Raw genomic sequence first — 16,047 nt, 5'->3', positions numbered from 1 at the left:
TCACCAAAAACCCCAAAATTGGATTTATTACAGAAAATCCCTGTGGGGTTTTCAGCTGTGGGATATGCAGGATTAAAAAGGTGATTAAAAAGGGTTTTAATTAGAAAATGTAGCTGCTGTAAGGTAGGGAAGAAGCCAAAAGGAGAATATTTGGATTTTTGAGGCCAGGCTTTATTTGGGCAAAATAAAAATTGGAAGTAGAGTGGGAAGTCAAGAGGAAAAGAAAAAAAAAAAGTTGTACATTGATTTTTGGGAAAGAATTAATTCCAGTTTTTGGTGAGGAATCCCATCCCAAAAATAGATTTTGACCCCAAAATCCTGTTCTGCACCCAGAGGAATTCCAAATTCCACCAAAAGGAAAAATTTCATTGAATTGAAATAAAAATAAGAATGCACATCCCCTGCCAAGGGCCAAAGCCAGAAGGAAAAATGCAAAGGAAAGATGACAGGAAGCAGGAATTGTCCAGCTCTACATTTATTGGATTGAACATTTCTACCCAAGTGACACCAAAACGGGGAAAAATCTTCATTTTTCCTCTCCTGGGATGGAAAGCTGCACGGAAAGGAGGGAATCTGGGGTGGAATTCCAGGGAAAATCTGAAATTTGGGATGGAAAACCCAGAATTTGGGATGGAATTCCAGGGAAAATCTGAAATTTGGGATGGCAAATCCAGATTTTGGGGTGGAATTCCAGGGAAAATCCAGAATTTGCGATGGATGCCAGAGAAAATCTGAAATTTGGGATGGAATTCCAGGGAAAATCCAGAGTTTGGGGTGGAATTCCATGGAAATTTTAGGTTTGGGGTGGAATTCCAGGGAAAATCTGAAATTTGGGATGAATCCCAGAGAAAATCCAGTTTGGGATGGAATTCCAAGGAAAATCCAGAGTTTGGGGTGGGTCCCAGAGAAAATCTGAAATTTGGGATGGAATTCCAGGGAGAATCTGAAATGTGGGATGGAATTCCAGGGAAAATCTGAAATTTGTGACGGATCCCAGAGAAAATCCAGAGTTTGGGATAGAATTCCAGAGAAAATCCAGAGTTTGGGGTGGAATTCCAGGAAAAATCCAGAGTTTGGGGTGGAATTCCAGGAAAAATCCAACCAAAATCCAGCAGAGACAGCACGGGAGGGAGGGAAGGGGCTCTGGGATCTTCATGGAAGAGAGCCTGGAATGAGAGAAAAGAGGGAAAAAGGAGAAATGGAGGGGAAAAAGAGGGGAAAGAGAGAAGAGAATAAAAGAATAAAACAGAAAAGGAGAGGGAAAAAACACAGGGAAAAAACAGAGCGGGAAACGGGGGAAAAATTTAGGGGAAAAGAGGGGAAAATAAGAGGGGAAAGAAGGGGGAAAAAGGGGAGGGAAAAAGGAGGGAAAAAAAGGAAAAAAAGGGGGGGAAATCAAGGGAAAAAAGAGGAAAAAAGGGGGGAAATAAAGGAAAAAAATAGGAGAAAAAAAGAGGAAAAAAGGAGGAAAAGAGGAAAGAAGAGAAAAAAGAGGGAAAAAGAGGAAAAGAAAGAAAAAAGAGGGAAAAAAGGGGAAAAAAGGGGAAAAGAGAGGAAAGAAAGAGGAAAGAGGAAAAAAGAGGAAAGAAGGAGAAAAAAGGAGGAAAGAAAGAGAGGGAAAAAAGAGGGAAAAAAGGGAAAAAGAGGAAAAAAGGGGAAAAAGAGAAAAAAAGAGGAAAAAAGAGGAAAAAGGAAAAAAAAGAGGAGGAAAAAAAGGAAAAAAGAGAAAAAAAGAGGGAAAAAAAGAGGAAAAAAGAGAAAAGAAGATAAAAAAGAGGAAAGAAGGAGAAAAAAGGAGGAAACAAAGAGGAAAAAAAGAGGAAAAAAGGGAAGAAGAGCAAAAAAGGGGAAAAAAGAGGAAACAAAGAGGGGAAAAAAGAGAAAAAAAAGAGGAAAAAAAGAAAAAAACAGAAAAAAAGAGGAAAAAAAGAGGAGAAGAGATTCTCAGAAATCAGAGAAACTTCCACAAATGAAGGTTTTGGGGTCGCAGAGCACAGGCGCCTCCCGGGAGGGCAGGAAGGATTTTGGGATGTTGGGATTTTGGGATTTGGGATTTGGGATGTTGGGATGTTGGGATTTTGGGATTTGGGATTTTGGGATTTGGGATGTTGGGATCCAGGCTGGCCACACTCACCTACTTGCCGGCCCGTTTCTGCCGGTACAACGCGTCCTCACGGCTCTCCTCCCCCACCACACCCAGGATTTTGGGATTTGGGATTTTGGGATTTTGGGATCTGGGATTTTGGGATGTTGGGATTTTGGGATCTGGGATTTTGGGATTTTGGGATTTTGGGATTTTGGGATCTGGCTGGCCCACACTCACCTACTTGCCGGCCCGTTTCTGCCGGTACATGTGCATCATCCTCTGGCGGAACACGTCGAAGGCGTCCTCGCGGCTCTCCTCCCCCACCACGCCCAGGATTTTGGGATTTTGGGATTTTGGGATTTGGGATCTGGGATTTTGGGATTTTGGGATTTTGGGATCCGGCTGGCCACACTCACCTACTTGCCGGCCCGTTTCTGGCGGTACATGTGCATCATCCTCTGGCGGAACACGTCGAAGGCGTCCTCGCGGCTCTCCTCCCCCACCACGCCCAGGATTTTGGGATTTGGGATGTTGGGATGTTGGGATGTTGGGATTTTGGGATTTTGGGATTTTGGGATCCGGCTGGCCGCACTCACCTACTTGCCGGCCCGTTTCTGGCGGTACATGTGCATCATCCTCTGGCGGAACACGTCGAAGGCGTCCTCGCGGCTCTCCTCCCCCACCACGCCCAGGATTTTGGGATGTTGGGATTTGGGATTTTGGGATTTTGGGATTTTGGGATTTGGGATGTTGGGATCTGGGATTTTGGGATTTTGGGATCCGGGCCACACTCACCTACTTGCCGGCCCGTTTCTGGCGGTACATGTGCATCATCCTCTGGCGGAACACGTCGAAGGCGTCCTCGCGGCTCTCCTCCCCCACCACGCCCAGGATTTTGGGATTTTGGGATTTGGGATTTTGGGATTTTGGGATTTTGGGATGTTGGGATTTTGGGATCTGGGATCCAGGCCGCACTCACCTACTTGCCGGCCCGTTTCTGCCGGTACAACGCGTCCTCGCGGCTCTCCTCCCCCACCACGCCCAGGATTTTGGGATTTTGGGATTTGGGATTTTGGGATTTGGGATTTTGGGATTTTGGGATCCGGCTGGCCACACTCACCTACTTGCCGGCCCGTTTCTGGCGGTACATGTGCATCATCCTCTGGCGGAACACGTCGAAGGCGTCCTCGCGGCTCTCCTCCCCCACCACGCCCAGGATTTTGGGATTTTGGGATTTTGGGATTTTGGGATTTGGGATTTTGGGATTTTGGGATCTGGGATTTTGGGATTTGGGATTTTGGGATCCGGGCCGCACTCACCTACTTGCCGGCCCGTTTCTGCCGGTACAACGCGTCCTCGCGGCTCTCCTCCCCCACCACGCCCAGGATTTTGGGATTTTGGGATTTGGGATTTTGGGATTTGGGATTTTGGGATTTTGGGATCCGGCTGGCCACACTCACCTACTTGCCGGCCCGTTTCTGCCGGTACATGTGCATCATCCTCTGGCGGAACACGTCGAAGGCGTCCTCGCGGCTCTCCTCCCCCACCACGCCCAGCCCCTCCCCGGCCGAGGTGGCGCCCCTGGGGAGGAAATCCCGTCAGAGCCGAAAATTCCCGTTTTCCCAAAAATTCCACATCCCTCGGGGCCCGGCGCCGCCGCCCGTTTGGGGTTCAGTTGAGTTGTTGGGAATTCGATTCAATGATTTGGTGTTAAATTGAATTATTTGGAATTAAATTGAGTTATGTGGAATTCAATGATTTGGAAGTAAAGTCAATGATTTGGAAGTAAAGTCAATGATTTGGAATTCAATTCAATGATTTGGAATTCAATTCAATGATTTGGAAGTAAAGTCAATGATTTGGAAGTAAAGTCAATGATTTGGAATTCAATTCAATGATTTGGAATTCGATTCAATGATTTGGAAGTAAATTCAATGATTTGGAATTCAATTCAATGATTTGGAATTCGATTCAATGATTTGGAAGTAAATTGAATGATTTGGAATTAAATTGAATGATTTGGAATTAAATTGAATGATTTGGAAGTAAATTCAATGATTTGGAATTCAATTCAATGATTTGGAATTCTTTGCAATTATTTGGAATTCTTTTCAATTATTTTGAATTTTTCGCAATTGTTTTATTCCCCCCCCCACCAATTCCCATTAGAAGGTGAATTCTCAGTTGAATTATTTACATAATTTGAAATTATTTTCAATTATTTTCATTTCCCCCCCCAATTCCCATTAGAAGGTGAATTCCCAGTTGCAAACCCCATATTTCCCCCATTAAATCCCCATGTTCTCCCCTATTAAAACCCCATATTACCCCCATTAAAAATCCATGTTTTCCCCAATTAAACCCCATATTTTCCCCTATAAATCCCCCTTCTCGCCCCTATAAACCCCCCTATTTTCCCCTATAAATTCCCTCTTTTTCCTCTATATATCCCCTAAAAATCCGCCATTAAACCCCCTTATTTTCCCCTATAAATACCCTCTAATCCCCATATTTCCCACTATAAATCCCCATATTTTCCCCTATAACCCCCCCTGTAAATCCCCTATAAATCCCCCATATTTTCCCCATAAACCCTCCTATTTTCCCCTATAAACCCCCCTACTTTCCCCTGTATTTTTCCCCATAAACCCCCATATTTTCCCACATTAAACCCCACATTGTCCTCTATAAATCCCCCTATTTTCCACATTAAACCCCCATATTTTCCACCATAAACCCCCATATTTCCCCCATACAAACCCCCATATTTTCCCCATTAAACCCCCATATTTTCCCATACAAACCCCCCCATTTTCCCCATTAAACCCCCCCATATTTTCCCCATTAAACCCCGCATATTTCCCCCATATAAACCCCCATATTTCCCCCATGAATCCCCATATTTTCCCCATTAAATCCCCATATTTTCCCCATTAAACCCCCCTATTTTACCATACAAACCCCCCAATTTTCCCCATTAAACCCCCCATAAACCCCCCATATTTTCCCCATTAAATCCTCATATTTTCCCATACAAACCCCCATATTTTCCCTGTTAAACCCCCCTATTTTCCCCATTATACCCCCATATTTCCCCATTAAACCCCCCTATTTTCCCCATTAAATCCCCCATATTTTCCCATACAAACCCCCATATTTCCCCCATACAAACCCCCATATTTTCCCCATTAAACCCCCTATTTTCCCCATTAACCCCCCTATTTTCCCCATTAAATCCCCCATATTTCCCCCATACAAACCCCCCTATTTTCCCATACAAATCCCCATATTTCCCCCATACAAACCCCCATATTTTCCCATACAAATCTCCATATTTTCCCATACAAACCCCCCCATTTTCCCCATTAAACCCCCCTATTTTCCCCATGAAACCCCCCATTTCCCCCCCATATTTTCCCCTATAAATCCCCATATTTTCCCCATTAAATCCCCATATTTTCCCATACAAACCCCCCCATTTTCCCCATTAACCCCCCCATATTTTCCCCATTAACCCCCCCATATTTTCCCCATTAAATCCCCATATTTTCCCCATTAAACCCCCCTGTTTCCCCCATTAACCCCCCCTGTTTCCCCCATTAACCCCCCCTATTTCCCCCATTAACCCCCCCTATTTCCCCCATTAACCCCCCCTATTTTCCCCATTAAACCCCCTATTTTCCCCATAAACCCCCATATTTCCCCCATACAAACCCCCATATTTTCCCTGTTAAACCCCCCTATTTTCCCCATTATACCCCCATATTTCCCCATTAAATCCCCATATTTCCCCCATATAAACCCCCATATTTTCCCATACAAACCCCCATATTTTCCCTATTAACCCCCCTATTTTCCCCATTAAATCCCCATATTTTCCCATACAAACCCCCCTATTTCCCCCATACAACCCCCCCTATTTTCCCCATTTCCCCCCCATTTCCCCCATACAAACCCCCCTATTTTCCCCATTAATCCCCCCATTTCCCCCCCATATTTTCCCCATTTCCCCCCCATATTTTCCCATACAAACCCCCCCATTTTCCCCATTAATCCCCCCATTTCCCCCCCATATTTTCCCCATTTCCCCTTACAGGTGGACGGGCTCGCGGATGCCGCGCCCGCGCGTGCCCAGGCCGTGCCCCTCCTGCCAGCCCATCCTCTGCAGCATCTGGAACCCCACGTTCCGCGGGCTCAGCCTCTTGGGGGGCACCTCCGGCTCCGTGGGCTTCTGGGGACGGGAAACCGGGAAAACCACCGGGAAAACAACCGGGAAAAACTGGGGAAAACCGGGAAAAACAACCGGGGAAACCGGGAAAAACAACCGGGGAAACTGGGGAAACCGGGAAAAACAACCGGGGAAAACTGGGGAAAACCGGGAAAAACAACCGGGGAAACCGGGGAAAACAACCGGGGAAACTGGGGAAAAACAACCGGGGAAACTGGGGAAAACCGGGAAAAACAACCGGGAAAAACAACCGGGGAAAACTGGGGAAAACCGGGAAAACAACCGGGGAAAACTGGGGAAAACCGGGGAAAACCAGGAAAAACAACCGGGGAAACCGGGAAAACCGGGAAAACAACCGGGGAAAACTGGGGAAAACCAGGAAAACCGGGAAAACAACCGGGGAAAACTGGGGAAAACCGGGAAAAACAACCGGGGAAACCGGGGAAACCGGGAAAAACAACCGGGGAAACCGGGAAAAACAACCGGGGAAACCGGGAAAAACAACCGGGGAAACCGGGGAAAATGGGAAAACCGGGAAAAACAACCGGGAAAACCGGGAAAAACAACCGGGGAAACCGGGAAAAACAACCGGGGAAACCGGGGAAAACCGGGGAAACCGGGAAAAACAACCGGGAAAACTGGGGAAAACCGGGAAAAACAACCGGGAAAACCGGGAAAACAACCGGGAAAAACTGGGGAAAACCGGGAAAAACAACCGGGAAAAACTGGGGAAAACAACCGGGGAAACCGGGAAAAACTGGGGAAAACCGGGAAAAACAACCGGGGAAACCGGGGAAAAACTGGGGAAAACCGGGGAAAATGGGGAAAATGGGGAAACCGGGGAAAATGGGAAAACCAGGGAAACCGGGGAAAACAACCGGGGAAACCGGGAAAAAACTGGGGAAAACCGGGAAAAACAACCGGGGAAACCGGGGAAAATGGGAAAACCGGGGAAACCGGGGAAACCGGGGAAACCAGGGAAAACCGGGGAAACCGGGGAAAACTGGGGAAAACCGGGAAAAACAACTGGGGAAACCGGGAAAAACTGGGGAAACCGGGAAAAACAACCGGGGAAACCGGGGAAACCGGGAAAAACAACTGGGGAAACCGGGGAAAATGGGAAAAACGGGGAAAAACTGGGGAAAACCGGGAAAAACAACCGGGGAAACCGGGGAAAAACTGGGGAAAACCGGGAAAAACAACCGGGGAAACCGGGGAAAAACTGGGGAAAACCGGGAAAACCGGGAAAACCGGGGAAACCGGGAAAAAACTGGGGAAAACCGGGGAAAAACCAGGGAAAACCGGGGAAAACCGGGGAAACCGGGCAAAACCCGGGAAAAACCGGGGAAACCGGGGAAACCGGGGAAACCGGGGAAAATGGGAAAACCGGGGAAACCGGGGAAACTGGGGAAACCGGGAAAAACCGGGGAAAATGGGAAAAACGGGAAAAAACCGGGGAAACCGGGAAAAACCCGGGAAAAACCGGGAAAAACCCGGGAAAAACCGGGAAAAACCGGGGAAAACCGGGAAAAACCGGAAAAAACCGGGAAAATCCGGGAAAAAACAGGGAAAACCGGGAAAATCCGGGAAAAACCGGGGAAAACCGGGGAAAACCGGGAAAAACCGGGAAAAACCGGGAAAATGGGAAAACCGGGGAAAACCGGGGAAAACCGGGAAAAACCGGAAAAACCGGGAAAAACCGGGAAAAACCGGGGAAAAAAAAGGATTTTCCCTTCTTTAAAAGGCATTTTAAAATAAATGTTTAAGAATTAATTTCCTTCTTTCCAGACAAAAAACAGATTTTTTTTTTTTTCCCCCCCAAAACCATTTCTCATTTCTGGCTGGATTTTGGGGCAGAAATGTGAATTTTTTTACCTTTTTCTTCTTTGTGATGGGGCAGCCCCGGGGTCTGTCATAAGCAATCCTGACAGGTTCATGCACTGCAAGGCAAAGAAAACCAAAACTCAGCTGGAAAATTCCAATTAAATTCATTTTAATCCATTTCATTGGAATTGATTCATGAATCCCAATTAATTTATTCATTCCAATTAAATTGCAGCTGGAAATTCCAATTCAAAATCGGAGTTTTTTTTCGGTCAAAAACTCCAAAGCACGGCTAAAAAATCCTCCGCAAAAATCGCATTTCAAGCCTGGACCTAAAACAGAAGCAAGAAGAGGAATTAGAAATAAAAATGAAATCATAAAAATAAAAACTAGCAGTAAGAAAAAGATAAGAATTAATTAAAAATTTTCAATCTAGCATCAATTTAATATAAATATATGCTCAGAGAATATGGGAAGATGCTTGATACAAATTTTGCTGTTGGCCCATTGGTTCAGCTTCTCCTTTTAAAGTGAATTTTGGGTTCGTTTTTGTATAAAAAATCCAATTTTTAAGTGATAAAACACCTAAAAAATCATGATTTTTGCCCAAATTCTCCTCTGAAATATCTCCATGCCCACTGACCTTTGGGATTTTCTCTTCAGCTTCTCCTTTGCCACTTTAAAGTGAATTTTGTGTCCATTTTTGTAGGAAAAAAATGCAATTTCTTAAGCAAGAAATCACCTAAAAAATGTCAATATTTTTGCTCAAATGCTCTTTTCTTTCAGAATAAAATTGAAATATTTTGATGCCCACTGACCAGGCTCCTCCTTTGCCACTTTAATGCAGATTTAAAGTGAATTTTGTGTCCATTTTTGTACCAAAAAATGCAAATTTTAAGCAACAACCAGCATGAAAACACCCAAAAATTGAGATTTTTTTTTTCCCCCAAATCTTCTTTTATTTCAGTATAAAATAGAAATATTTTGATCCCCACTGACCTTTGGGCTCTTCTATCCTTTGCCACTTTAATGCAGATTTAAAGTGAATTTTGTGTTCACTTTTGTGTTATAAAATGCCATTTTTTAAGTGACAAAACACCTAAAAACTCAAGATTTATGCCCAAATTCTCTTCTATTTTAATACAAAAGTGAAATATTTAGATGACCACTGACCTTTGGCCTCAGATCCTTTTCGGGCTGGGATCATCCCAACATTCAGGGACTTGAAGCTGAATTTCATATTGGAAAAATGCGAATTTTTAAGTGACAAAATACCTAAAAAACGGGGATTTTTTTGCCCAAATCTTGCTGTATTTTACTATAAAATATAATTATTTCAATTCCCACTGACCTTTGGGCTCCTGGACGAGGCAGACCCATTTTTGGGCGGGGATCATTACAGCAACTTGAACTGAATTTTGTATTGGAAAAATGTGAATTTTTAAGTGACAAAATACCTAAAAACTCAGGATTTTTGCCCAAATCCTCTTCTATTTTAATAGAAAAGTGAAATATTTCAACTCCCACTGACCTTTGGGCTCCTGGACGAGGCAGATCCTTTTGGGGCTGGGATCATCCCAACTTTCAGGGGCTTGGAGCTGAATTTTTTATTAAAAAAAAGCAATTCTTCAAAGTGACAACACCTAAAAAATGGGGATTTTTGCCCAAATCCTGATTTATTTTACTATAAAATATAATTTTTTCTATTCCCACTGACCTTTGGGCTCCTGGATGAGGCAGACCCGTTTTGGGGCGGGGATCAGGCCCACCTTCAGCGACTTGGAGCTGAATTTCGTATTGGAAAAATGTGAATTTTTATATTAAAAAACACCTAAAAAATGCGGATTTTTATCCAAATCCTAATTTATTTCAGTATAAAATATATTTTTCCTCTTCCCACTGACCTTTGGGCTCCTGGACGAGGCAGACCCGTTTTGGGGCGGGGATCAGGCCCACCTTCAGCGACTTTGCATGGGGATTTTTGCCCAAATCCCGCTGATTTTACTATAAATTCTATTTTTTTCCATTCCCATTCCCACTGACCTTTGGGCTCCTGGACGAGGCAGACCCGTTTTGGGGCGGGGATCAGGCCCACCTTCAGCGACTTGGAGCTGAACTTTGCATGGGGAATTTTGCCCAAATCTTGCTGTATTTTACTATAAATTATATTTTTTTCCATTCCCACTGATCTTTGGGCTCCTGGACGAGGCAGACCCGTTTTGGGGCGGGGATCAGGCCCACCTTCAGTGACTTTGCATGGGGAATTTTGCCCAAATCCTGTTTTATTTCAGTATAAAATGTATTTTTGCTATTCCCACTGACCTTTGGGCTCCTGGACGAGGCAGACCCGTTTTGGGGCGGGGATCAGGCCCACCTTCAGCGACTTTGCATGGGGATTTTTGCCCAAATCCTGCTGTATTTTACTATAAATTCTATTTTTTTCCATTCCCACTGACCTTTGGGCTCCTGGACGAGGCAGACCCGTTTTGGGGCGGGGATCAGGCCCACCTTCAGCGACTTGGAGCTGAACTTTGCATGGGGAATTTTGCCCAAATCTTGCTGTATTTTACTATAAATTCTATTTTTTTCCATTCCCACTGACCTTTGGGCTCCTGGACGAGGCAGACCCGTTTTGGGGCGGGGATCAGGCCCACCTTCAGCGACTTTGTATGGGGATTTTTGCCCAAATCTTGCTGTATTTTACTATAAATTATATTTTTCCTCTTCCCACTGACCTTTGGGCTCCTGGACGAGGCAGACCCGTTTTGGGGCGGGGATCAGGCCCACCTTCAGCGACTTTGCATGGGGAATTTTGCCCAAATCCTGTTTTATTTCAGTATAAAATGTATTTTTGCTATTCCCACTGACCTTTGGGCTCCTGGACGAGGCAGACCCGTTTTGGGGCGGGGATCAGGCCCACCTTCAGCGACTTTGCATGGGGAATTTTGCCCAAATCCTGCTGTATTTTACTATAAATTCTATTTTTTTCCATTCCCACTGACCTTTGGGCTCCTGGACGAGGCAGACCCGTTTTGGGGCGGGGATCAGGCCCACCTTCAGCGACTTGGAGCTGACCCGTTTGCGGGGGAAGCGCGCGCCGGGGGCCGGGCCGGGTGCCTGTGTCGACAGATTTGGGACAGCGCCGTCAGGGGGGCTGCAGAGCCGCACGTCACCTCCTGCCATCTCCTCTCCTGCTCTGGACACCAACTCTTCCTCTAGGTCTGCCACCCTTCTACCTGCTGCCACGTCCTCCTCATCATCCTCCTCATCCTCCGCAGGTTGGGAGGGTTCAAACTCAGCTTCTTCCTCGTCGTCTTCTTCTTCCTCCTCCTCTTCCTCCTCGTCGTCCTCGTCGTCCTCGTCCTGCTGGGCTGTGCCTGCGGCTGGGGCAGCTCCTGCAGCCTCGGGGCTGAAGGTGATGGAGGGACACAGCTCCAGGACTTTCCGCCGGTAGAACTGGAAGGCGGGGCTGGTGGGATCCTGGAGGAACCTGAGAGGGGAAATGGAGCGTGGAGATGTGGAGGGGGAAGGTCAGAAATGCAGGGGAACGAGGGGGAAAAGGCGGGGGAATAAGGGGAAAAGTCCAGGGGAAATATGGTCAAAAATGCAGGGAAATAAGGGAAAAAGTCCAGGGGAAATAAGGGCAAAAATGCAGGGAAATAAGGGCAAAAGTCCAGGGGAAATAAGGGTAAAAACGCGGGGGAAATATGGTCAAAAATGCAGGGAAATAATGTCAAAAATGCAGGCGAGAATAAGGTGAAAAGTCCAGGGAAATAAGGGCAAAAATGCAGGGGAATAAGGGTAAAAATGCAGGGGAATGAGGGCAAAAATGCAGGGAAATAAGGGCAAAAGTCCAGGGGAATAAGGGCAAAAATGCAGGGAAATAAGGGAAAAAGTCCAGGGGAAATATGGTCAAAAATGCAGAGAAATAAGGGCAAAAGTCCAGGGGAAATAAGGGTAAAAACGCAGGGGAAATATGGTCAAAAATGCAGGGAAATAAGGGCAAAAATGCAGGCGAGAATAAGGTCAAAAGTCCAGGGGAAATAAGGTCAAAAATGCAGGGGAATAAGGGCAAAAATCCAGGAGAAATAAGGGTAAAAATGCAGAGGAATAAAGTAAAAAAAAAGGGAAATAAGGGAAAAAGTCCAGAGGAAGTAAGGGTAAAAACGTGGGCAAAATATGGTCAAAAATACAGGGGAATAAGGGTAAAAATAAAGAGGAATAAGGATAAAAAATAAAGGGGAATATAAAGTCAAAAATGCAGAGAAATAAGATCAGAAGTCCAGGGGAAATAAGGTCAAAAATGCAGGGGAATAAGGGCAAAAATCCAGGAGAAATAAGGGTAAAAATGCAGAGGAATAAGGTCAAAAATGCAGGGGAATATAAAGTCAAAAAGCCAGGGAAATTGAGGTCAAAAAGCCAGGGAAATTGAAGTCCAAAGCAGATTTTCTTCAGCTGGAGTGATGTAAGATTTTAGGAATTTCCCCTGCAGCTGATGGTCAGCAGCACCCCCAGACTCCTGAGAAGGAACTCAGTGGGAAGAATTAATTAATTAATTAGAAATAGTTAATAAATTCATTGGAAATAGTTCATCAATTCAGTGGGAAGAATGAAATTAATTCATTAGGAAGAATTAATGTATGCATTGGAAATAGTTAATCAATTCATTGGGAAGAATTAAGGCATGCATTGGAAATAATTAACCAATTCATTGGGAAGAATTAATGAACTCATTGGGAAGAATTAATTAATTCAGTGGGATGAATTAATGAATTCATAGGAAATAATGAATTCATTGGGAAGAATTAATCAATTCATTGGGAAGAATTAATGAATTCATCAATTCATTGGGAAGAATTAATGAATTCAGTGGGAAGTACAAAATGAATTCAGTGGGAAGTATGAAATGGATTCATTGGGAAGAAATAATGAATTCATTGGAAATAATGAATTAATTTGAAATAATTAATGAATTCAGTGGGAAGTACGAAATGAGTTCAGTGGGAAGCACAAAATGAATTCATTGGGAAGAAATAATGAATTCATTGGAAATAATTAATGAATTCAGTGGGAAGTACGAAATGAATTCAGTGGGAAGAAGTAATGAATTCATTGGGAAGTACAAAATTAATTCATTGGAAATAATGAATTCAGTGGGAAGTACGAAATGAATTCAGTGGAAAGTACGAAATGAATTCAGTGGGAAGAAATAATGAATTCATTGGAAATAATTAATTCAGTGGGAAGTACGAAATGAATTCAGTGGGAAGAAGTAATGAATTAATTGGGAAGTACAAAATTAATTCAGTGGGAAGAAATAATGAATTCATTGGAAATAATTAATTCAGTGGGAAGTACGAAATGAATTCAGTGGGAAGTACAAAATTAATTCATTGGAAATAATTAATTAATTCAGTGAGAAGTATGAAATGAATTCAGTGGGAAGAAATAATGAATTCATTGGAAATAATTAATTAATTCAGTGGGAAGTATGAAATGAATTCAGTGGGAAGAAATAATTAATTAATTGGAAATAATTAATTAATTCAGTGGGAAGTACGGAATTAATTCATTGGGAAGAATTAATTAATTAATTGGAAATAATTAATGAATTCAGTGGGAAGTACGAAATGAATTCAGTGGGAAGAAGTAATGAATTCAGTGGGAAGTACAAAATTAATTCATTGGAAATAATTAATTAATTCAGTGGGAAGTACGAAATGAATTCAGTGGGAAGAAGTAATGAATTCATTGGGAAGTACAAAATTAATTCATTGGAAATAATTAATGAATTCATTGGGAAGTACGAAATGAATTCAGCGGGAAGAAATAATGAATTCAACGGGAAGAATTCATGGATTCACTGGAATCATCTCGCCAATTCCCGTTTCAGGCTTGAGCAGGACGGAGAGGAAAGCCAGGGGACGACGGGGAGCCCCACGCTGAGGCAGGGACGGGTCACCCCGCGGGGTTTCGGATCCTGCCGGGGCCGAGGAGCGCCGCCCGAAATCCCGCGTGCCCGGAGTTGCGGCGGGGAGCGCTCACCAGAGCTCGGGGCTGTCGGCGCTGTGGGCGATGCTGATCCGCTCCATCTCGGGCCCCTCCTGGGCCACGAACCGGGCCAGCCGCTCCGCCGTGTCCCTGCTCCGGGCGTCCACGGCGGGACACGCACCTGGCACAGGGCGGGGGCTGCGCGTTAAACCCGACCCACGCGCCACCGCGGAACCGCGGCGCAGGAGCTCGGGAATTCCGCCGGGAATCCCGGCACAACCGCGCGGGGCCTGGCAGGTTTGTTCCTGCTGTGATTTAAAACCCCAAAGCTAACCCCAGAGCAGTGGAGCTGAGAACTTCCCACTTCAGAATTAAACACACGAGCTCTGGAATTCTTCCTGGCACAGGAACACGGGAGTTCCTCTCGGAATTCCACCAGAATTGCTCAGTGCTTTGCAGGAGGAATTTGGGGTGGTTTTTTCCTGCTCTGATTTAAAATCCCCAATTTAACCCTAAACCAGTGGAGCTGAGAACTTCCCACTTCAGAATTAAACACACGAGCTCTGGGATTCTTCCTGGCACAGGAACACGGGAGTTCCACCGGGAATCCCGGCACAACCGCTCGGGGCCTTGCACGAGGAATTTGGGGTGGTTTTTTCCTGCTCTGATTTAAAATTTCAAACCTAACCCCAGAGCAGTGGAGCTGAGAACTTCCCACTTCAGAATTAAACACACGGGCTCTGGAATTCCCAGTGGGAACTCTTCCTGGCACAGGAACACGGGAGTTCCTCTCGGAATTCCACCAGAATTGCTCAGTGCTTTGCAGGAGGAATTTGGGGTGGTTTTTTCCTGATGCGATTTAAAATCCCCAATTTAACCCTAAACCAGTGGAGCTGAGAACTTCCCACTTCAGAATTAAACACACGAGCTCTGGGATTCTTCCTGGCACAGGAACACGGCAGCTCCGCCAGGAATCCCAGCAGAACTGCTCGGTGCGTTGCAGGAGGAATTTGGGGTGGTTTTTTCCTGCTATGATTTAAAATCCCCAATTTAACCCCAGACCAGTGGAGCTGAGAACTTCCCACTTCAGAATTAAACACACGGGCTCTGGGATTCCCAGCGGGAATTCTTCCTGGCACAGAAATATGGGAATTCTGCCGGGAATCCCAGCACAACCGCTCGGGGCCTTGCACAAGGAATTTGGGGTGGTTTTTTCCTGCTCTGATTTAAAATCCCCAATTTAACCCTAAACCAGTGGAGCTGAGAACTTCCCACTTCAGAATTAAACACACGGGCTCTGCAATTCCCAGTGGGAATTCTTCCTGGCACAGGAACTCGGGAATTCCGCCGGGAATCCCGGCACAACCGCTCGGGGCCTTGCACGAGGAATTTGGGGTGGTTTTTTCCTGCTCTGATTTAAAACCCCAAAGCTAACCCCAGAGCAGTGGAGCTGAGAACTTCCCACTTCAGAATTAAACACACGGGCTCTGGGATTCCCAGTGGGAACTCTTCCTGGCGCAGGAACACGGGAGTTCCGCCGGGAATCCCGGCACAACCGCGCGGGGCCTGGCAGGTTTGTTCCTGCTGTGATTTAAAACCCCAAAGCTAACCCCAGAGCAGTGGAGCTGAGAACTTCCCACTTCAGAATTAAACACACGAGCTCTGGAATTCTTCCTGGCACAGGAACACGGGAGTTCCTCTCGGAATTCCACCAGAATTGCTCAGTGCTTTGCAGGAGGAATTTGGGGTGGTTTTTTCCTGCTATGATTTAAAATCCCCAATTTAACCTTAAACCAGTGGAGCTGAGAACTTCCCACTTCAGAATTAAACACACGAGCTCTGGGATTCTTCCTGGCACAGAAATATGGGAATTCTGCCGGGAATCCCAGCAGAACTGCTCGGTGCGTTGCAGGAGGTA

At 45.3% G+C, this 16,047-nt stretch overlaps 1 protein-coding gene across 14 annotated transcripts in view; it reads right to left on the bottom strand.

Moving 5' to 3' along the window:
* Positions 1-149: 149 nt before the first annotated feature.
* The window catches only part of SUGP2 (SURP and G-patch domain containing 2), a 28,079-nt gene continuing 12,181 nt past the window's right edge, over positions 150-16,047 (bottom strand). For 2 of the 14 annotated variants that reach the window (XM_085562292.1, XM_085562297.1), the window contains exons 5-11: positions 14,184-14,310; positions 11,141-11,628; positions 8,190-8,254; positions 6,181-6,317; positions 3,066-3,667; positions 2,324-2,502; positions 150-1,166 (exon numbers count right to left, since the gene is read on the bottom strand). In XM_085562292.1, coding sequence (XP_085418418.1) covers positions 3,547-3,667; positions 6,181-6,317; positions 8,190-8,254; positions 11,141-11,628; positions 14,184-14,310 — 938 coding nt within the window. In that variant the 3' untranslated portion in view covers positions 150-1,166; positions 2,324-2,502; positions 3,066-3,546. Of the gene's footprint in view, positions 1,167-2,323; positions 3,668-6,180; positions 6,318-8,189; positions 8,471-9,855; positions 9,908-10,219; positions 11,629-14,183; positions 14,311-16,047 lie in introns of those variants that run through there. The other 12 variants (XM_085562295.1, XM_085562294.1, XM_085562296.1 and 9 more) reach the window with 12 other exon arrangements.

Source organism: Lonchura striata, chromosome 28 (genome assembly GCF_050655825.1).
Source record: "Lonchura striata isolate lonStrDom1 chromosome 28, ASM5065582v1, whole genome shotgun sequence".
NCBI lineage: Eukaryota > Metazoa > Chordata > Aves > Passeriformes > Estrildidae > Lonchura > Lonchura striata.
This window is presented reverse-complemented; position numbering and strand designations above follow the sequence as displayed.